Raw genomic sequence first — 22,767 nt, forward strand, 5'->3', positions numbered from 1 at the left:
CCCCGTCTCGCGGCCCCTTTGTTCAGCTGCGCCCGCCAATCGCGGCCCGAGGTCGGGCGGTGCCGCGCCCCGGGATTGGGCAGGCTCGGGAAGCAGCCCCGCCCCCTTCGGGGCGTGCCCCGCCCCGCCGCCCCCGCGCGCAGCGGGGCGCGTTCCCAGCGTGCCTCGCGCCGCCCCGGCCATCCCGCCTCTCGGCGCGCTCCCGTCCCTTCGCTGTGCGTGTGGCGCCGCGCCCGGGCGGGGAGATGTCCACCATGGAGGGGCCCCTGGCCGTGTTCGGCGAGCGGACCAGCGGCGACACGGTCCGCACGCAAAACGGTAACGGCGGCGCGCCCCGCCGGGGGGGCGGGGGGAGAAGGGAGGGGCAGCGAGGAGCGAACATGGCGCGGCCATGGTCACCTCTGCCATGTGCTCACCCTCCCCGGGCTGCCCGGGAACTGCCGCTCCTCTCGACAGATTCCTTCCGTCCCGGGCCGCTGTTGCCTGCAGGGAGGGAGGGAGGCAGGCGGAAGAGGAGCACACGCCATCCCGCGCCGCTTCCAGGAGTCTGAGTGGCGGCGCGGTCCCGCCTCCCCCGCCCTCCGTCCCTTGGGAGCAGCGAGCACCGGGCCAGGGCGGCTGCTGCTGCTGCTGCTCGGAGCTCGCTCTGCCCCGTCCCGACCGCGTAGCGTCTGAGCCTGCGAGGCCTGCGGGGAATTCTGCTGGCGGGGGGTCCCCGCTGCCCAGCACGGGGAACAATCTGCTTCGGAAAGTGGGGACCAGCCTCCAAATGCGTATCTCGGACTGTGGTTCTGAAACGTCTTACTCATTGTTCAGGATTGTACTCCCAGTCCTGGGAGAAGGCTGCAAATTCTGAGACCGATCTCAGATTCTGAGTAGACAAAAGACAAAGGAAGAAGCGAAAACGTGCTTCCCAATGAAACTGAGATTATTTTCTGTAGCTCTAACGGTACTTCAGGCAACTACTTAAAATTGAGCCTTGCCTTAATTCACGAGTGAGATTCCACGTGATAATGGCACCTTTGGCACCACATTATTTCGCCCAGAAAGCTGCCGTTAATCCTCTAAGCAAAAGAAACTGTGTTGTTTGAGGGTCTCTGAGTTACAACTGTTCCCATTTAACTACCACTTTTTCAATTTCTGGATTAAGTGGCTATGCTTGTGGGATAGAGAAAAACTTGCCATGGTCTGAAGGAAAAGGTTGATTGTATCTTTTTCCTATATGAAAATGGCAGAACAACCTTTAAATGAGCCAGTGTTTTAGAGGCTTTGTGTTGTTTTAGTAGTGACTCAAAAGTCGCTTTTAGGTGTCTTAGTCGCAGAAGTAAATGTTTTGTTTTATTGACAGGCCTGATAAGGACCAAAATATGTTTTATTAATCGATGTGTGGTGATGCCGATGTCCTCTGTCTGCCCAGAACTGAGGACTAAATGAGAGCGAAGTCCTGTGGCACTGCTTGCTGCAGTCAAAAGCAGCAGTGCTACCAACTCCTCTTAATATTAACACCACTGCAGTTCTGACCTCAGTCCTGTCCTCCATCTTCCACGGACAGCAGAGAAAGCATTCTTTTTCGGGTCAGTCAGTTTTGCCAGGTTAGCTAGCTAAACCAGATAGGAAAAAAGGGTGAGGTTTGGTGCAGGTTGTATTTTTTTACTAGCAGCAAGCCTAGCAAATTGAGTTAAAGCTTCAGGTTCGATAGGCTGAAATGTAATACTAGATTAGATCACTTGTTGTCAAATTCCTGATTTGTGGCTTTTTGGCACTGTTTCTTATAAACCTAAGAATCATCCTGAAGCTGGGAAGATAAATTTTTTTTTTTTTTTTATTCCTTTCATTTATTCAGTTACAGCTGCATCTGCTATTGCCAATATTGTGAAGAGTTCTCTTGGGCCAGTTGGTCTGGATAAGATGTTGGTGGACGATATTGGGGTAAGTAATGTTACTTTAACATTAAGAAGTGTAAGAAGGACTTGTATTCCTATGTAAAAGTGCTTCCATTTAGTGTGCTTCATAGGCCTAATGTGCATGTGCCTGTTTTATCCTGAGAGGGGTAGGAGAACTGAAGTAAAATTGATTATTGTGTAATGTATGTTAAATTGTTGTAGTTTCATCTATTGTGGTGGTAATATATGTGTTACAGTTATTTAATTTCTGTAGGTAAGTCCTTGTAACCACTTAAAACATGGGTCAGATTGCAAGAGGTGACTTTCACCATTTAAGTCAGGTTTAACAGGTGCTGACTTGTATATCCTAGTCTCCACATCATGAGAAATAACAAAAAAAATCACAAAAAAATTTTAAGCAGTACTTTGTATTTTAAAATATTTCAAGCAATTGAAGAAAGTTTGTAATTTTCTCGGCTGATGTAATAAAATACTGTGTTGGAGACAAATCATTGCGTGACTACTTACCCAGTATTTGCAAAATGTTTGATGAGTTTCTGCAACATAAAGCCTTTTCTGATCAAAAGAAGGTGCAGATTCTGTGCTGGTAACATTTCTATTGCTAGAATAGGACTCCTGGTTAAAAAGAAGCAGGGACGTTTTGTTATCGGTGGTTATTTTATGGGTAATGGTAAAGAATCATTTTCATTTTGTATGAACATGTATGAACACAGCAGTGAAAGTGTAATAGAAATATACCTCATATGCACATTTGATTTTTGAAAACTAGGACGTGACCATTACTAATGATGGTGCGACCATTCTGAAACTGCTAGAAGTGGAACATCCTGCTGCAAAAGTCCTTTGTGAGCTGGCAGACCTGCAGGACAAAGAAGTTGGTGATGGGACCACCTCAGTGGTATGTAGCAAGTTTTACATGCAGATATATCAAAAGTCAGTGTTTATAGTTGGTATTTTCCATAGATGCTAGTTTCCATATGAAAAGTGGTACTCTGGAAGGAAGTTGGCTCACCTCTGTTTCATTATTTATATTTCCTATATTGAAGGTTGGTCATAGAGGCTGAATTTAGGTTTTCATTTTTAACAACTGCAAGACTTGAAGTACAAACAAGGGTATTGTGTGTTGAAAACTTGCCTGAGACTTTAGATACCTTGGTGGAGGTTGGAATTGGGTAGCTCTCACTTCATATCAGAAACTGGTTTTAGTTCTGTTGTACAAGGTAGTTATTTTGCTTATGTGGAATGCACATATTTAGTGTTTGTATTTCAAACAGGTAATTATTGCTGCAGAACTTCTCAAAAATGCAGATGAGCTGGTGAAACAGAAAATTCATCCTACCTCTATTATTGGTGGATACAGACTTGCCTGCAAGTAAGAAACTGATACAGTTGAATTTCAGCATTTTGTGACTGCATTAATACAGACCTTTTGGTGCCAAGTCGAATATGGTGGTTTTTTGCAGGGGTTCTGGGATTTTGGTTGGTTTGGGTTGGATTTTCTTGTGGGTTTTCTATTTTTAAAATTGCATTTCTGTAATCACGTAAAGGAATGATAGCCACGTTACTGTCCTTGGAGAGCAATTGATTTTACCCCTTTGTTCTTTGAGGTAACATTTAGAAGAGCTGAAATCATGTAACTTTTTCTCTCTTTGTGGGGGTGGTTCTTTACCAGTGTATTTGTCTTTATTTTACAGGGAAGCTGTTCGCTACATCAATGAAAATCTTGTTATTAACACAGATGAGTTGGGCAGGGAGTGCCTAATTAATGCTGCTAAAACATCAATGTCCTCGAAAATTATAGGAGTGTATCCTTTAAATTGATCAAGTGAGTGAAGTGAGAATGGATGATTAGAGAACTTCAGTAGCTAGGCTAGAATATCCGTGGCAGCAGTTTTTATGAACGTAACACGGTATTGAAGCTGTTGTGTTTATAACAGGCATTTTACAGGTATTGTGACCTGGTATGTGAAACCATGTTCAAACTTTTCCCAATTTATTCAAATCTGCGTTGGCACCTCATGATAGCTTTTAAAGGGTATTGTTTCCTAACTATTGCTTTGCTTGTTAGGGAGACTAGATAAAGAGTTATATGAAGAGAAGAATGTGTTGCAGAAGTATCTGTGAGTGAATCAGAGGAAAGAAAGCGGAATTTTACTACATGGGCATGGGAAAACCTGCATTTTTAGCTTTTGTGCAGACTGACCATAAGATGCATATTTTTCTTTAGCAACAAAAGGTACATAAAATGCAGGTTTAATACTAGTCTGTCATAATTTCCTACTAGTGTTTCAGCTTTTAGAATAACTCTTAAGACAGTGGTAAGGAGAGCTAGTATTTAACATGCCTTTGTGAAGCTCCTTTTTGGAAACTTAGTTTGGGCACTGTCAGTTATTTCTGTTCATGGTTTGTTTTGGTTTTTGGTTTTTTTTTTTTTTTTTCCTTAAGCATAATACTAGTTTCCTTCTTCAGTTTAAACCTTAACAGCCTTTCAGTGATGGTGATTTCTTTGCTAACATGGTGGTGGATGCTGCACTGGCAGTTAAATACACAGACCAGAAGGGTCAGGCTCGGTACCCCATCAACTCAGTTAATGTTCTGAAGGCCCACGGCCGCAGCCAGAAAGAGAGCATTCTTGTGAACGGTTACGCTCTGAACTGCGTGGTGGGCTCTCAGGGTAAGAACAGGCTGTGATTCAGGAACCTTTTGTGTCAGCCCAGTCCTCTTCATCTTTCTGTGTCACTCTCCTTACTGGCTGTGTTCATTGCAAGTCACGTGGGTTTTCAGTTCCAGAACAATTAAACAAGAACACAAAATACTGCACTTCACCAGTGTTTCTTAGACTAGAGCCTGCCAGCTAGCAGTGATCCACAAAGTGTTGGTGAGTTGCTGTAGTTTCCCTAGATCGGTGTCAGCAAGGTAGCATTGTGGGCTCGTGGAACTTAAATGCTTCCCTTGTGAGGAGCCACTGCCAGGTTTGTGGGGAACTGTTCCATTTAATAGAGCTGTGCTGTGATGAGGTGACTTAGAGGATGTGACACCGATAGGTCAGATTGTCATGGTCATTCACATTCTGGGGACAGGGTATGTACAAAGGTAACACAGGAAAGTCTTGATTGGCATTTTTCTGCAGTAGAGCAGAAGTGAAGATGTAAAAGCAAACAGTACTAATCTGAAAAGTGAAAGTAACGTTAGTTTTAATCTCTAATGCTGACTTGATGTTCTGTTCAATCAGTTTGACGAAATCCTTCTTGCTTATTTTTCTTCATCAGGTATGACCAAGAGAATAGTTAATGCAAAGATTGCATGCCTTGACTTCAGCCTGCAGAAAGCAAAAATGAAGCTTGGTGTTCAGGTTGTTATCTCAGACCCTGAGAAGCTGGACCAGATAAGGCAGAGGTATGTGGAAGATTGAATAACTGAGGCAGTGGGGGTTTCACAGACTTGATTTGGTCTCTTCAGTTGAGGTGCCTCAGTGTAATTTTGGCTGAGTGGAAGAGGTAAAAAACATTTTGAATGCTAACATTTCCCACCAATACCAAATAGTAATGGAAGAAGCCTTCACTTTTGGAGGCAGAAATAGTATTAAGTCAGTTTTCAAGAAATGCAAGTATGTTTGTGCAGTAGTCCGTCCATTCTTGCAGAGCTCTGCATTAAAGTTTCAGGAAGTTGGCTGATAAGATGTGATGGTATATTTTTTAATACCTTTTTATAACTTTTATGTTAATCTTGCAGAGAGTCAGACATTACCAAAGAAAGAATCCAGAAGATTCTGGCCACTGGTGCCAATGTTATTCTCACCACTGGAGGTATTGATGATATGTGTCTGAAATACTTTGTTGATGCTGGAGCTATGGCAGTACGAAGAGTCGTAAAAAAGGACCTTAAGCGGATTGCTAAGGCATCAGGAGGTATGTCTGTATAAGAATAACTGGTTTATAAATGTATTCTTCAAAGTAGAAGCTGTTGTTAAGGTATTAGTTACATTCCTAACATTCAAAGCCAGGGTGAGTAAAGCTGAGCCACTTCTTTTTGGCTTTACTGTTGCTTTTAAGTGACCTTTGTCAAAGTAGTAGTATTGTAAGACTTGATTGTTGAAGATTTACAGTGGGAGGAGAAGAAGCTGCCTTGAACTGTGAAGACTGGCCTTTTGTGGAAATAGGAGCCATAATCTGTCTTTATTTAGAAATCTTTATTATGCATGCATTCATAAGCCTCTGTTTAGACAGTTAAATACATTGTTTAGATAGTTCAAGACAAATAAAGAACTCCTAAATCACTAAATCATACTTAAAAAAAAATCCGGCCCTGTACGTATTTTTATCTGTCAGTTTTTAAATTTGGAAGAAAATATTTTCATTGTGGTAAAGCATAGGAACTTGTACTGGCTGTGAAAAAAGAAGTGCTGTGAAAGTTAAATAAAAGGAGCAGTCAGTTTATCAGTTGCAAGCAGAAATACTGAATTGCTGCCTGAGAACTAGAAGTGTTGTTTAAGAAAAATCTATTCAACACAGCTTTTATTTCTGCTTTTCTTTCTGTACACCTGAGAAGTGGGCAAAGGACGATGTGCAGGAATTGAATGTTAACTTCATTTTTTTGTTTGTTTGTTAAAGCAACCATATGTTCAACCCTTGCAAACCTTGAAGGTGAGGAGAGTTTTGAGGCATTAATGCTGGGACAGGCAGAGGAAGTGGTTCAAGAGAGAATCTGTGATGATGAGCTGATTTTAATCAAGAAGTAAGGAACCTTTTAAAAATATTCACTTTTGTATATGTTCTCTACTAAGTTTGAGATAAAATTCCATTTATTTACTTCATGCTGTCTGAGTGGCTGGAGTAGTTATACACATGGAAGAATTGTTATACACAAATCCAGTGCAAAAAAAAAGAGGTTAAAGTATTCGTATTTAATCTCTTTTGCTGGAGCTGGATAGATTTTGTGAACTGCAGTATGAGACAATCAGATTGCTAGGCAGTTTTTACTTAAATTTTTGCTTATAAACAAATGTTTCTAAACTGGCTTCCCTTTAGAGATGGTAAAGGGAAATAGGTACCATCTGAGTAATTTCATCTGAATAAAGAGGTATGAGCTAAATCTTTCCATCTGTAGTGAAAGACAGTGTTCACTTGTGCTGCTGTCACTGCTTTCTGGTACCTGAAGACTTAAACATCAATTCATTTAACGAGAGCACACATTGGATAATAATATTTGCACTTCTTCAGTGTGCCTTCTGGGTGTTCATGTTCCTGTGGTGTCATTTGGGCTTGAATGACACACTTTGCCCATGGCACTTTTGTGTCAGCTCCATGTGACAGCCTTTTCTGTAACAGTGGAAGTCATTAACTTACTTGAGGGCAGTGCAAAAGGGGTCTTTCTTACTATCTAACTTCCCCCTCTTTGATGGGAAAACATCTTGTCATCTTACTTTGACAGGTAGTTTTCTGTAAAAGACTAAAATTCAAACTAGATGCATGCATGTTAGAAAATAAAATGCTGACTAAGTTAAAATGTATGTATCCTGAAAGGGGACATAACAATGTTAAGATTTTCTTTTAAATGTTGAAATAATGAGGCTCAACTGAACTTCGCTTTAGAAGAAAAAAATTGCCAAGAAGAATTTTAATATAGATTCCATCCAACACAGCTGACTTCTGATTGCTTTTTTTTTTTTAGTACAAAGGCTCGTACTTCAGCATCAATTATCTTACGAGGAGCCAATGACTTCATGTGTGATGAAATGGAACGATCTATACATGATGCTCTCTGTGTTGTCAAAAGGGTTTTGGAATCGAAGTCTGTTGTTCCAGGTGGCGGTGCTGTAGAGGCAGCACTTTCAATATATCTTGAAAATTATGCAACCAGCATGGTAAGTCTTGTACAAAGAAGCAGCGGTGTGTAGGAGTTAGACTTGCACCATGAATCTCCAAGCGTTTATTTTTATTTACTAGAAATCATTTGTGTAGTTCATGAAAACCTGATCATCTTACAAAATGTAATGGTTCTTTAAAATGAAGTATATGAGTTAATTCTTTCTCTTACAATTAGATTCTATGTTTTTTTGACCCAAACAGAGGTTTTGCATGTGAAAACCCCTACCTATTAGTGCTGTTCTTAATTGCGGCTGTATTTTTTCCTCTCTTGTTGTAGCTATCAGTTTAAAAACTTCTTCCTTTTTCTAGGGATCACGTGAACAACTTGCAATAGCAGAATTTGCAAGATCTCTCTTAGTAATTCCAAATACATTGGCAGTAAATGCTGCTCAGGATGCCACAGATCTTGTTGCAAAGTTGAGAGCATTCCACAATGAGGCTCAAGTTAACCCAGATCGCAAAAATCTGAAATGGCAAGTATCTTTCTGGTAGAAGGCTGGTAAAAGTTATGTGGATTGGTGACCTAGATGAAAAATTGTTCTCCCAGTTTACTGAACTGTGATTTGCATAGCAAAAAAAAAGTATGTTATCAGTGAACTCCTTTGCCCCTGCCCTTCAGTCAGGTGTATGTATTGCTGTAATGAAGTAGTAGTCACCCAGCATACTCCCAGCTGTATTTCTGCTGTTTCTCCTTCTCCATCTGACAGCATTCCTTCTTTGCAGGATTGGTCTTGACTTGATCAATGGAAAACCTCGTGATAACAAGCAAGCTGGTGTCTTTGAACCAACCATGGTCAAAACTAAGAGCCTCAAGTTTGCAACAGAAGCTGCAATTACTATTCTTCGAATTGATGATCTTATTAAACTGCACCCTGAAACTAAAGAAGAGAGAGGAGGGTGCTATGAGGATGCAGTTCAGTCTGGAGCACTTGAAGAATAACTTAGGTTTTATTTATGTTTGTTTCGCTTACACTTCCCACTCTTATAACTAAAATGTTAATAAAACAAGTGGTTGAATGTTGCTGCTATTTTCTTGTGAACAAACTTAATTTTTGGAAGCAAGCTTGGTCCTTGCAGTGAGAATTTAGGCTCTATCTAGTGTGTAGTAACAACTAGTGTGCCTGCAGTAACCACTGACCTCTTTGTCAAGTCAGTGATTGAGTGTGAAAAAGTAATGGTGTAAGCTTATTTACTTTTAGGCAAAACAAACATAATGTGAGCTGTTACAATGTTATAACAAGTTTATTAGTAAAATGTTTCAAAGCTAGTTCATGCTAGCTGTTCATTAATTCCCTCACATTTATCTCTCAACACACATGGCTATTCCCATTCCTCCTCCTATACAGAGAGCAGCAACACCACGTTTTCCACCAGTTCGTTCCAATGCATATAGAAGAGTTACAAGGATTCTACAACCAGAAGCGCCCAGAGGGTGGCCAAGAGCAATAGCTCCACCTTGTATATTGATCTAAAAAAAAAAAACAAACCAACATAGACAGTCAACAACATTTAAGGCTTAGCTGATTTTCAACATAACTTCGCTGGGATCTAGCCCTTAATTATTTGTGAGCTTGAAACCCCAAACATCACTTCATACAAGAAAAAGCATATGAATGCAATAATTGGTAATAAGAGGCGAATTTAGGGAGGGGAGAATAATACCCATTGCTTTTTGCCATCACTGAAAAAATACTGTGGCAAATACAACTGCAGCCGCAATTTCAAATTCTGAATTAAGTATGCTTAAACAGTTGCCTAGATTTTCATAAAAATCCACTGCAACAACACTGGAACTTGTTCAGTTGGGAAACTATCTGCTAGCAAAGCCAGCAGACAGAGCAGTGTGAGGAAATGCATGCAGGGGCTCCCACCCTGTTTGTTTACACCAAAGGGATTGCGAGAGAGCTGTGCTCATCCTTACGATCCACATGCACAGTATGGGACAAGTTTGAATTACAGGAGGCAAACTAATGCCATCCTACAAATCATTACCTTTTCTGGATTTACTTTCAGTTCTTTTGCTATTGCAACAGATAGTGATGCAAAGGCTTCATTAATTTCAAACAGGTCAACTTGGTCCAGAGTCCAGCCAGCTTTGTCAATCTGAGAAAACAGTGCAAATAGGACCTTATTATCTTTTAGCTCTTCCTTAGCACCAGAGGAAGCTTTTCATAAGATGTAAATTGTGTCATTTGAAAATTGTGTATTTAAAAAAATAAAAGGAAAACAATTTTTTATAGCCAGTGTTGATGACAGAATTCTTGAAGACTACAGGCTTCAGTGTGAGACAAGTCAGTACAATGAGCTGTAATAATGCTGGCTTCTCATAAAAATCTTGACTAATTTTACACATTGTAGCAGTGGTGGTGCAATTGTGAGAATCAAACTATACCTGGTGCCCTTACTACAACAAGCACTGGATTCAGAAGTAGGCTTTAACAGATTAAAAGCAATTTTTTTAGGACATACTCTTGACTCCATTAGGGAGTCTCTATTAACAGCAACTTTTACACAGGAAATAGTGAGGTATCAACCATTAGTGATCAGTGCCACATCTGATTTGTCCAGTCTCTCCTGCCTTTACATTGAAAGCTGGCATTTTAAGCTTTTCACAGGTGACTGTTTTGGAAGATGGTTTGGCTCATGTTTTCACTTGAGAAACTTGTGATGCAATTGCCTACTCTGGTACACGCTTAGGCATGTTTCACATATTTAAATTTGTACTTCCACTCACTTTGTTTCTAACAGTAATACTTTATCAACAGAATCATCACCATTGATGTTTCACAACCTAGGCTAGCCATACTGGTGCACCTCTGAGGCTACAGTCAAGGAGGAGAGCCTTTTTCTACTAGATAAAATAGACAGTAGGGAGTATCCCATTCTTCTGGGAAAAGCTTGAGATACACAATGTTGTTGTAACACTTAATGTACAACATAGTCATTCTCTTACTATAAAGTGCTACTCTAAAATTCTGAAGTGATAAACATAATTCATAGAGGGTGTGAACATTTGATAACACACAAAGTTTAATCACAGAATCACAAAATACTCTGAGCTGGAACGGACCCATGAGGATCATCAAGTCCAACTCTTAAGTAAATGGCCCATAAAGGGATTGAAGCCATGACTTCAGTGTTATTAGGATCATGCTCTATGAAGTAGTGTGCCCTTTTCATAGTATGTATATAGTTATAGGTACAGCTTGTCTGTCCCAGAGTTTATACTAAAACTGTAATGTATTACAGTTACTGCACCCTTCATTTAAAAGAACAGTTTGAGATCTGGTAAGAAAAAGCTTTAGCATTACAGTTCTGATTTTCTTGTCAAAACCCACAGAACTTGGGAGAATTCAAGTTAGACCGCCACATCATCAGGACATTTCAGAGGTGGACAAAAGAAAGCCTTTACACGGTATTAAAACAAAAAAAAAGGAATATTAAAACAAATCTGTTCTTAGCTCTTTTCATGCTCACTTTCATAGCTAAGCTTTAACAAATAATCAGCTGGGGTTGCCATGGGTTATGGATGTATTAACAAGCAGTGTGGTACCAGCAGGGCTGCCCAGTGGCGTGTTGAGAACCTTGTCCTGTGGACTGAACACAGCACATCGGTGGGTGCTGTAATGCTCTGAGCACGTTAGATGTGGTTTTGAAACGCACCTTCCTGTTTAGTTACACCTGGAAGGAATCCAATTGGTAAGCTCCAAGCTTTTTGCAGGCCAAACTGAAACACAAAGGGCACCATCCCATTTGCTAATGCAGATGGCACTCAGTGGCCCTTCCCTCAGTGTTGTACTATTGCAAATACATTCAGGCAATGATCTGAAAATTAACCTGGCCAGACACAGCATCAGAATGGTATCACTGAATTAGGTTAGTCACACACATACCTGAAATTTGATCTTTAGCCTCCTAGGTTATCTAGGTATCCTTCCACAAACCTGACTAGTTTATGCTCTGAAGTCCATTTATACACAGATGCATTTGGGTTTTCTTTTTCCAGCAAGTAGGTATTAGCCTAGTAGCACTAGGATTCCTAATTTATATACTACGCTATTTTGAGTCTGTTTTTCACATAGTTTACTTTGTTCCTACTAAGTTTTCTTTAGAACAGGGTAAAACCAAGACATGGCCAGAAAACAAAAAGCAATTATAACCAAGAGTTTTAGCATCATGAATACATAGATAAGTGATTACTTACAGCATTCCTTATTGCTGAAATGGGCCCTACTCCCATAATAGATGGATCTATACCTGTCTGAGCCCAAGATACAATCCGAGCCAAAGGCATAAGACCTCTCCTAGCAGCTTCCGATTTCTTCATTAAAAGAACAGCTGCAGCTCCATCATTTAAACCTGTGGAATAACAACCAACTTGTATGTATTTGTTGGACATTATGGTTTTACTGTACCACTTTCTCCTGCTTGGATAAAATCACAATCTAGACAAAACAAAAATCACAATTTACTGGTTTACGTCAGTACTGCTCATACCAGCCAAGTCTGTTCTCTGCCACAAATACTAGAAACTATATTGCTGTAAATGTGACACATTTGTGATTCTATTTGGAAAGCAGCAGGCGGAATAATCAAAGCACAATCTGAAAAAAAAGTACATCAGACTTTGGCAGGCTTTGGAAGGGGAAGCATAAGGACACAGGAAGATGTTTAAAAGCTGCTTATGGCAGTCCCACAGGAGTAACATTTTCAAACATGAATTGTTAAGTTTTCCACTGTCCAAACCTGCAGAATCAGAAACCCTTAGTTTTAAAAGGAAATATTCCAACCTATCAAATGCTACTGTTATTGTCCAAACTCTGGTACTGTTTTATAGAAAACAATGAAACAAAAGACAACTCTGTAAAGAAATCCTCCACCACATCTAAAATGGAGTTCTACCTATGTTATCAAACACATTGCCACTTCCTGCAAAGCAGTGACCACACAGCAGCCACACCCCTCGCAGAGACTCTGTCTTGAGCCACAAGCAGCACTGTTATTTTCCATTTCATTTAAGCCAGATGGACCAACCTGAAGCATTAGCTGCTGTTACTGTGCCAGTTCCATCTGTCAGGAAACAGGGCTTTAACTTTGCCATTGTTTCCAGGTTGCTCCCATGTCGAGGGTGTTCATCTACTTTAACTTCTATAGGACCTGCAAAACAGAGCATTATGCTCACAAGAGTGTTTAATCACACAAACACATCTTGAACAGAAAGACAGCAAATACAACGTGCTGAGTGGGAATATATACCATATTCCTTTAAACCAACAAGGCATTCTTACGCTGGAGACAGCTGCCAACTCAAGGCAGTTTAACAAATGGCTGTAACCCTCCAGCCCCTTCTAGCAGGGCAGACAGCTCAGGTTTTCTAAGACAAACATTAGCTGTCTAGTTGTGCAAAAGTCAGTATTGTTCTTACTGTTCCTAATGCAATACCTTCTCTTTCAGCAGAAGGCTATATTTCAAATTATACTTCTGGTAATCTTTTTATAAAGAATAGTCAACTGTCATTGAATATTATCATCTAAACTGGTATCATGAAATAGTTTGTAGCCAGCCTAATGCCAGGACGTTTTCTGCAGGGTCTGTTCAATGGAATTGTGGAAGAACTGATTCTTGATTTCTTTTTAGAATATTCAGTTTTTGCATCTACCTCACAAAGAGCTGGGGAATTCCCCTGCTCTAGAAACAAAACTTGGCTCAAGCATTTTAATAGGTCCGTTTATATCCCTCACAAATCTAAAGAGAAACACACCCATTATATGTAACCTGACTACATATTAACTAGTAACCCTAATTATTGTCACCCTGTATTTTACTAGGTGGGCAACATTTGCCAGATCAATACGACTGTTTCAAGTTTGGTGCAGCAGGAGTGTTAAAAAAAGGAAAAACACTGATTTTGGTACCATATCCAAGTACATGTTAAGTCAGTGCTTTGTCTAGGTTGTTATCTCCAATAAAATACACTATTACTATTTGCAGAAAGCTACACCAAGATATTCCACATTTGCATTATTTCTCTCTTATTTAAAATATAACCACTGAAAGCTGAAAAACAAAGAATCAGGCCACATGCTTACAAAAAGGCTGTATAAGTGGGAAACCATCCATTGATTACAGGTGACATAGCAGAAAATAGATTTTTTTCCTTAAAATCAGCTCACACTATCCATTCACACCTACCTTTTTTAGAAGGTACAAGAACAGGAACAATTTCTTTTGTAAAATAGCCAGCTTTCTGTGCTGCCTCTGCCCTGTTTTGTGACTGTACAGCAAGTTGGTCTTGTTCCCCTCTGCTGACTTGCCACTTCTTGGCCACATTTTCAGCTGAAATAGGAACAAAATGCAAACCACCATCAGGAAATGCCAAAATTTTAAGTTGCAAAATTGCAAGCAGAAATGCAATCAATAATTGTTGCAGCAAGCAGCTGAGTTTGTTGAACTGTTTTCATTCTGATTTCCTCATTTTGTTTACTCATTATTTTCTACTATATTTTCACTTGAGGGTGAAAATTTCTGTGTGGAATCACCTCCCAGATGATATTATCAAATTAAAGACAAATGCAAACAAGCTTTTGTAGTTTATTGCTCCTCTGAAGTACTATGCTCAGATCTCTCTATAGCCACTTAAAGAAAGGGAACAGTTCTGAAGTCACTCTGTTTTATAAGCAGGGTCTGCAAAAGCAGCTGGCTGACCATCCCAACCAGGGTGCAATAACCTGAAGCTGCAGAACCACACATATCCACAGGACACTTTACCTAACTCCCCCCCACCATAAATCTGTGCTGCTGAATGCTCCAGTTACATACAAGGATTATTTTATTTCTATTTTTTCTGAAGTTAAATTTCTCAGATGTAGAAGAGATGCAGAGAGATTAGCTCAGACAGAAGAGAAGCCCAAAGCAGCAGCTTTACAAAAAAAAAAGGAAAATGCCTTCAATACCTTTCTTTTTCATGACTACAACATAAGGATAGCTTGAAACACATAATTTTTAACTTCAGATTTCTGAAATTTCCTACCAGTGAATTCTTTTAGTTGATCATTTCATTTTATGGACTGTCATCACTTACCTGTTATGCCCATATGATACTGATAAAAAGCATCTGTAAGGCCATCAAGGATTATGGTGTCCTGCAAGGAAGCCTCTCCCATTCTGACCCCAGCTCGCATGTGAATGACGTGAGGAGCCTGCAAAAGCATATTTTGAAAGGAGTTACATGTTTACATCTCCAGTACACAAGTCAGACAGACCACTGCAGAGACAGACCCCTGCCTGATGGCTGGAAGTACCCATCCCAAATCCTGGCAGTTTCTCCAGCTGCCCGCTCTGCCTGTCCCTCCAGAGCCTGCCAGCTGGCATGCCATTTGGCCTGTGCATTCCTCTGGTAACAGATCACTGCACTACAAGTGTTGTTTCCTCTCCAAGACCAAATCTATCATTCCTGGGCCACATGGCTGTAGCTCTCCCATCCTACTAGCCTGCTCCAGGTAGTTCCCAATTGCACTCTGATGCCAGGGAATGTTAACATCACTTTCAGCACAGGCAGCTGAGCCCTGGCAGAAGAAGCCATCTGTTTCTTGGGAATCAGATCACCAGCTCAGACCTATTCCTGAATACAGCCTTGGGATGAACACCTTGAAATAAAAGTGCTTTGCTTTCTTTCCAAGCTCTAATTGCTTGGCAAACAATAACATTTTCTGTTGTTCCTTCTCTGGGCTTCTTGCAATACAAAAATCCTGTCTATTATGATATGTCACAGGAAAACCATTCACCACAACAGGGCTAGATGGAAATGAAAATGGAATTTTAAATGCAGTGTGTGTTCGCAGGGCACCTTTTCAGTAGCTGCAGCATGAAGTCTTTTTTTAAAAGAAGTGTGCTACTGAAGTCAACTGTTGCACATATAATTTCATCTGCAAGCACAGTGACCCTTTCGATCTGCCTCCAGGTGCCAGCCTGGAAACACATGGTTTCAACATCGGGCTCTTTGCTCCCAGGACGTCAGTGCAATATGAGTCTAACCCTCTGCTTTACCTTGCTCATGCTTTCCATGCCCCCTGCAACCACGATGCTGGAGTCTCCCATCAGTATGGACTGAGCAGCCAGACACACTGCCTTCAAGCCCGACCCGCAGATCATCTGGCAGCTCCAGGCGGGCACGGAGTATGGGATTCCTGCAGCCACGCTGGCCTGCCGGACGGGGTTCTGGCCAGCACCTGTGAGAACAGGCAGCATTTTGCTTTTGTCTGCTCTTAAAAACACAAACGTCTGCCATGTCACTGTTCACAATATCCCGATTCCACAAAAATTTAGAGCACACTCCTACTTTTAGATGGTGGGTAGAAAAGTGCCCAGCAGTCATCTATAAAAGATAACCTCATTTATATTGATCAATAAATACCTGCTACTGATAGTTTTACATCTACAACTCTGCTTTTGATGCCAGGTCAGAGGAAACACTACTTCAGACCAGCGCTAGCCTGTTGTATGTGTAGGATGAGAAATTATTTAAATTGCTACTTTCTGAAGAGTTTCTTTTTGATATCTTCTGTACATCACCAGCAGTTAACTTTCCCTGAAAATTCATATGGAAACCAAAAGCACAACTATGCAGATGGACCTGAAAGCTTCCAGTCTTTGTTGTGATCTTGATGGAGATAATAGGAGCACTATATTCAAAGAAAACAGTCTTCAACTGCATCTCCCAAGGCCAAAGCTCTTTATACACAAAGAAAAGGACAAGGAGAGCACATCATTCAGCAAGCTGAAAATACAGAGGAATCTGAATCATCTTTAAGACAAAAAGATATATTTCCTTCCTCCATGTTTAAAATACAAAGCTGCTTATGATTCTACTGATTAAACATTACCCTGGAAAAAGCAGGAGCAAGTTCAAAACAAACAATTCCCTGCCAGTTACATTTTCATTAAAACCAAATATTTGTCTCCAAACAAATGGCATCAAAAAATCTTGCAGGTCCTGCAGATAAACACAAATGCAGGCCTAGCTCTTAAAATCTCAGGGTTATCATTACCGAGGATGTTAAATTTAGCAGCTGAGATGATCAAGGGGAGAAGGATGCTGTTAACAAAGAAAAGAAACTGACATTCACTCATACAGTGCTGGCTACTTCAGGGATTTAAAAAAAACCAAACTATCTCCTACAACATCCTTTCCAAAAGCCCATCCTTTCGGTCACCCAGAGAGAAGATGCCTCTCAAGTCCTTTGTTAAGGAACCGCGTTCCCAATGGCAAGGCGTAGCGCCCTGGGAGGCGGAAGCTGAGCCGTTTCAATGGGACAGCCCCGAAGGGATGCTGCCGCGGAGAGGGAGCGGCCCCGCCGCCGGCCGTACCTGCGGTGAGGACCTGCCCCAGGATCACCTCCGACACCTCCTCGGGGGCCAGCCCGGCCCGGCGCAGCACCTCGCGGATGGCGGCGGCGCCCAGCTCGTGCGCGGGGAGCGACGACAGCCCGCCGTTGAAGGACCCTGGGAGGGGGGACACAGAGAGAGCGGCTCAGCACCCGGACACCGCCCGGCGCCGCCGGCAGCATCCGCCACCGCCGCTGCCTCTCACCCACGGCGGTCCTGGCGGCGGACACGAAGACGACGGGATCCGCGCTCATGGCGGCAGCAGCGGCGGTGGGCGCGGAGCGGAGCGGAGCGGCGAGAGCCCGAGCGGAGCGGCGGCCGCGGGCGCAGCGAAAGCGGAGCCGGCGCCGGTCCCGCCCCTCGCCCGCCGCCGGTCCCGCCCCTCGCCCGGCGCCGGGCGGGGCGGGAGCACGGAGCCCGAGTCGGGATTCGTCGCTGGGCACCTGAGGACAGCGCGGGGGCCGGGCGGGCGGTGGCGTGGCCGGGCCGCCCCCTGGCGCGATCGATGCGTAGCCTTGGGTGATTCCTTCCCAGCCCCTTCCCTTCCTTCGCCTTCCCTTCCCCGGAGAGAGGAGGGCTCCGCCCGGCAGGCCGGGGCTGCCGGGGTCGGGCATTTCCCCGTGCCCGCCGCTCGCACACCCGGTGCCTGCGCAGCGCCGGCTGCCAGCTCCGTCTGGATTATCTGTCTACAAAATACAGCGTGCGGGTCAGGTGCTCTCTTGTCATATTGTGGCTTTAAGGACAGTCTGTTTATTTCATGACGGCATTTCTTAGGATCTGCGTGAACAGGGAACAAAGAATAATAATTTGAATAAAACTCTACAAAACTGCCTATCGCTGGTTTGATCTGCTCCGCAACTGATGCGCAGAGATTACCAACACCCTTTAAATATTTTAAAATATTTTAATATTAAAATTTATATTTTAATAATTTAATATTTGTCATATTTGTCCTAATTTCAGCAGAAGCCTGACATACGTATATATATATATATATATATATATATATATATTAGTATAGGTACTATAGGCAGTGCTCCGCCGCTGGCCCAGAAGCTGTTCCTGCCTGACCTGACGAAAGAGGCAAGGTGGGGGCTTTTCCCAGGCTGTTCCGTGGGAAGCGATGCTGCAAGGCATCGCTCGATGAAAGGTGAGGTAAGCTGCAAGGAGGCGGCGCTGGCGCAGGAGCTCCGGGCAGCCAGGGAGCTGGAAGCAGAGGAGGCGGCTGCAGGCAGTGGCCGCAGCCCATAGCCGGACGGGCAGGCAGGAATATTTCTCTGCGGGGAAATGTAGGTGGGAAGCAATACTATTAAGATATCTGGAGGAATAAGGGATAGAATAAAGGGAGGAAGCAAGAAAGTCAAAGCAACTAACAAGAGTTAAAAATTTACACGTGCTGAAATAACTGGTCTATTGCACAGCCTTGATGTTCAGTCCTTACTCCTTCCTTCCTCATTCACGGATACCTGGCCTAAGAGACAAGCCAGCCAAAGCACTGCATTGAATTTGCATCTGAAGGCCAAGAAGATGGTTAGAAAATGTGCTATTGCTCCTACCTTAGCTACAAAGTCGGGACACATTTTTTTCCTATCCAGGTAGTAAAATTCTGTAAGTTTTCACAGAGAGAACAGATGCACAAATTAAGTCCTAAAAAAGCACACAGTATGTGATGACAAACACCCACAAACATAAATGTGGTTATATATGCAGTGAATGCACCATTACACCTGTGGTCACATCTTGCATGTTGGTTAATCTGAACTTGGCAGCATTAAATCTGCATCCACAAAATGCATCTGAACCTTCTGTGTGGACACAACGAGCAACAGGAGCACTATGATACCTGAGTTGGATTCTTCTGACTCCTATCAGCCTCTATTCTTGCTTTAAAATGTAAGAAAACCTTCATTACTAAAAATGCTGTAAAAAAACCAGCATTACTAGAGAGGGAAAAAATCCTACTTCAGCTATGGAAAGCAAGAGTGGCCTAGATTTCACCAATAACTCTGTTAAATCATGCTGCAGGATTCCAACACTCAAAATACATCCCTCCTTTTATGTATTTTGGTCTTTGTGAAGGATAAGGCCAAAGCAGAAAACCATGTGCTCTTCAGTTACTTTGGGGTTTCCAGCTTTCAGCAAGAGATGAATCCCCTCAGATATCTTCAAGAAAGGAAATTGCTGGAAAACCCCACAGCCAGCTAAATGCTTAGGCAGACTGATGTACCAGTCTCCTAAGGTGATGCATTAAAAAATGCATTAATTGGTAACATGCATGCACCACTGCTTTTCTTTAATGATGCTGTGCACTCTGAGCAGCTGATAACACTTACAAAAGTATAAGATTAAATCTGTAGGGGAAAACATGTTTTGTGTCTTTTCAAAAGGCTATCACTAAGCAAGTAGTAGAACTAACATAAAAGTAAAATGCGAGAATGTAGGATTTGAAGCAATACAGTGATTGTTTTAGAAAAATATTGTACAGTTCCTGAGCAACCCTGCATGACTGAATGTAGTCTTCTGCACATTTTCAAAATTCAGTAGAGAGTGAGTAACAGACATGGGGGCAGCACCAAGTAACCTCGTTTATCAACTGTACCATATACCAATATGTCATTCTTAATGCAACATTTGACTGATTACAACTTAAGGCCATTGATGGAAATACAGTCAATAATATGAGATGAGCTCAGATTAAATGTCGGCAGGTGTTCAAAGTCCACAGCTGACACTACACCTGAAGTAAGCCTTATGAACAGGATTCTCTTGAATTTAAAACTTTACAAATATTGGATTGACCATAAAGTGAGACTTCAGCCCCTTCCCTCCCCACAGTTCACCAGCAGACAGAAAAAGTTAAAATATGAAGCAGCCTTAGGGCCTTCAGGCTCACCCCAGTGAGCTGACCTGCTGCACCTTTGCTCTCAGCCCCAACCAGCAGAACAGTTTTGCAGTTCAACATTAGTGACAAACCAGGCTGTGAGGCTGGAGCACCCAAAACCAACAGAGCTTAATTTTATCTTGATATGTCTATCAGGCTTGCAGTATTCTATTTAACTCTGCTTGGATGGTGTCCAGGGTTGAGATCCAAATGGACAAAAGGGGCATGTGACATAGCAAAATGACGCAGCAATCGCACAAAGGCAAATAATTATGAAACATGCATGATACAGATCAAAGTTAAGTCATTCAAATGCAGAAAAAAACACTCCTGAATGGGAGTAGGCAGCTGTACATTTTAAATTCAATGTAGTTAATGAGCAGCACAATACTCAATAACAAACTACTGCCCTATGCTGGTACATTTTGCCATTTCTCAGAAATCTAAACTCTGGGAAATGAAGTCATCAATTCAGAACAGAAATCTTACCTGCCATCTGTTGCACGAAGTTTATTTACTACTTTGCTATGAACACAGTCAAATGGACAAGTGTCTTCCATGAAATATTTAAGGTGCAAAGATTTTTGCATTTTCATTTTCTAATGGTGGCTCAGTTTTATTAGAAATAGATGAAAAGTTAGAGGATTTCAGTGTTCACTGATTTACTCTCCTGCTAAATAACTTTTTTCTAAATCTGACTTTTTAAAAGATCAATATTGTTACCATAAAGCAAAGCCCTTGATTTTTTTTTCTTAAATCTGACACTTGGTCAATGAATATTTGCAAAACCAGGTTTGTTGGGTATGTGATTTTAATAAAAACTAAGCTGCGCCTCTTAAAGGAAAAAGAACCAAACAAAATCAAATTACTTTAAATTAATAAATCTCAAGATGAGATAATTCTATTTTTTAATAGGTTTCACAACTTTCCTGTAACAGCAAATTCTTTAGTCTATAAAGTCTTATACACAAATATTGGTACCACTGAATTCCCATCTGCTATGGGATGCCTTTCCCATCTTCCTGGATGCCTTTAGTACTTTAAGACCTTTCTTCATGTGTAGAAAGACAGTTCTTTTTCCAGATTCTGTTAGCAGTGGACTGACATTCAGCTGTCTATGAGTAGCTTCAGCACATAAGGCATGTTTTAAAAACAGACAGACACACTTTTTTCCCAGTGAGGTAAAGAGCTACATTTTCTAAAATTTCTCAATCCCCCACCTGACTGACAGGGTCCTTGGAAATCAAGGCAATGAAATGTCCTTGGCTGTGTTAAGAGCAATCTATGTTTTCCTTGAATCCATTTTTGTAAGGGAATGTTTGTAATTGAATTGGTGATTAATTAAAAAATGTTGTCTTTGCCTCAGACAGGAAAACATTTGCACTACTGAAATTCTCTTGGCCTTTCTATGGTTTAAAAAAAAAAAAATAGTAAACACCTGGGCTTATATCCTTAGCAACTATATGTACACCTGTACTCCAAAAGCAAGCTTGCAGTATTTATCAAGCATTCCCAAAAACGAATTTAACATGAGTCACCATTTGGTTTTAATTGTATCTGGATGGATTATCATTCTGGGAATGTCTTCAGGATAGGCTCTGGGGTTCACTCACTATATATATATATATATATATAGTTGCTGTTAAATAAAATGTAATTATTGCAAGAGCTTTCTGAAGAAGTTCATTTACTTCTTGCTATGAAGATGTAAGAAAAATAGGGGGAAATTCCACTGAGACCCATAAAAGCATGTTAGCAGGGGATATAAAGACAGCATTAAGCCTGCAGCCTAGCATTCAGGAAGCTTCTCTAAAAGAGAGAGTCCTCTGATGTCAAATTTGGGCTTTCTGCAGCCTAGATTTTTACCTAGTAGTTACCTGAAGGATCTCTCTGCAACACTTTCCTCTCAGTGCAATCCATAGATTTTATCTTTCTCCCACACCTGTAGGCTGCAGCAGCCTTTTCCAGTGCTCATTCTCTGCTGCAGATATACCACAGCTTTGCCTTGCTCCATCTCCTGCCCTTGCAAGTCAAGGACAGCCTTTGCAAGAGCTGACTGGCCTTTCTTTAGTTTTTGATATTTCAAGGTCCTTTAAAATGCCAAGAGGATGTATGGTACTCCAAACTTTATTTCTTTTTTGCTTTTGAAAAAGGCTTTATGTCATTTTCCCCCTAATCCTCACTTTCCTGACCTGCAGACTGATTTTTTGAATGGGTGTTTTACACTAGGAAGTGTTTTCCCTCACAGCCTGCCTTCCCCAGGGACAAACAGCATCCCTCAGAGCTGGGAAACATTGTAGTATTTGTGTTGGTCCACAGGGTTTCCTTGTGAAACCAAGGGGTGGAATAGAAACCCAGAACTAAGCCTGTAAAACCAAGGAGGAGCCATCCAGTTAATGGATAATTAAGTTAATGAGTAACACACCATCATTCAAGGAACCTAAAACCCAGTGAGCTGTGCTGCCCACTCATTCATAATCTGGTTCACATTCCATTTTATCATTATAGGTGAATCAATATATGAATTTGGCTTTTGTGTTGATGCTTGGACAGATCATTACGTGTCCTCTCATCCAAAGACCAATGCTGCTGCTGGGGGTTATGATACCACCTATTACTTGAAAAGCTAATTTACTCCAGTTACCACACTGTAAACACAACCCAAGGCGGGTGTCGACATGTTTGATCCAGCAGCACCAAAAAGTCCCAGGTTAGTTCTCACTGTGTAATG

General features: G+C 41.7%; 2 protein-coding genes and 1 non-coding gene across 3 annotated transcripts; 2 read left to right on the forward strand and 1 right to left on the reverse strand.

Annotated features, from left to right (window-relative positions):
- The first annotated feature begins 129 nt into the window (after positions 1 to 129).
- Positions 130 to 8,799, forward strand: TCP1 (t-complex 1). Its single transcript, XM_002189886.6, has 12 exons — positions 130 to 318; positions 1,844 to 1,929; positions 2,674 to 2,802; positions 3,179 to 3,276; positions 3,599 to 3,709; positions 4,397 to 4,578; positions 5,174 to 5,300; positions 5,637 to 5,812; positions 6,515 to 6,638; positions 7,575 to 7,767; positions 8,081 to 8,244; positions 8,495 to 8,799. Exons 1-12 carry the CDS (start codon positions 246 to 248, stop codon positions 8,709 to 8,711), a joined length of 1,680 nt encoding a protein of 559 aa, XP_002189922.1. The 5' UTR covers positions 130 to 245; the 3' UTR covers positions 8,712 to 8,799.
- Positions 1,134 to 1,246, forward strand: MIR7644 (microRNA mir-7644). Its single transcript, NR_105674.1, is given in 1 exon segment — positions 1,134 to 1,246. It is a non-coding gene; the product is annotated as a microRNA mir-7644 (primary transcript).
- A 195-nt stretch (positions 8,800 to 8,994) lies between the features above and the next one.
- ACAT2 (acetyl-CoA acetyltransferase 2) lies at positions 8,995 to 17,522 on the reverse strand. Its single transcript, XM_002189416.5, has 9 exons — positions 17,361 to 17,522; positions 17,138 to 17,272; positions 15,818 to 15,999; positions 14,853 to 14,970; positions 13,964 to 14,107; positions 12,806 to 12,928; positions 11,976 to 12,130; positions 9,764 to 9,874; positions 8,995 to 9,239 (listed from the first exon to the last, which is right to left on the reverse strand). The coding sequence occupies exons 1-9, from the start codon at positions 17,407 to 17,409 to the stop codon at positions 9,072 to 9,074; spliced, it is 1,185 nt and encodes a 394-aa protein (XP_002189452.4). The 5' UTR covers positions 17,410 to 17,522; the 3' UTR covers positions 8,995 to 9,071.
- Between the last annotated feature and the right edge of the window lie 5,245 nt (positions 17,523 to 22,767).

Source organism: Taeniopygia guttata, chromosome 3, assembly GCF_048771995.1.
Source record: "Taeniopygia guttata chromosome 3, bTaeGut7.mat, whole genome shotgun sequence".
Taxonomy (NCBI): domain Eukaryota; kingdom Metazoa; phylum Chordata; class Aves; order Passeriformes; family Estrildidae; genus Taeniopygia; species Taeniopygia guttata.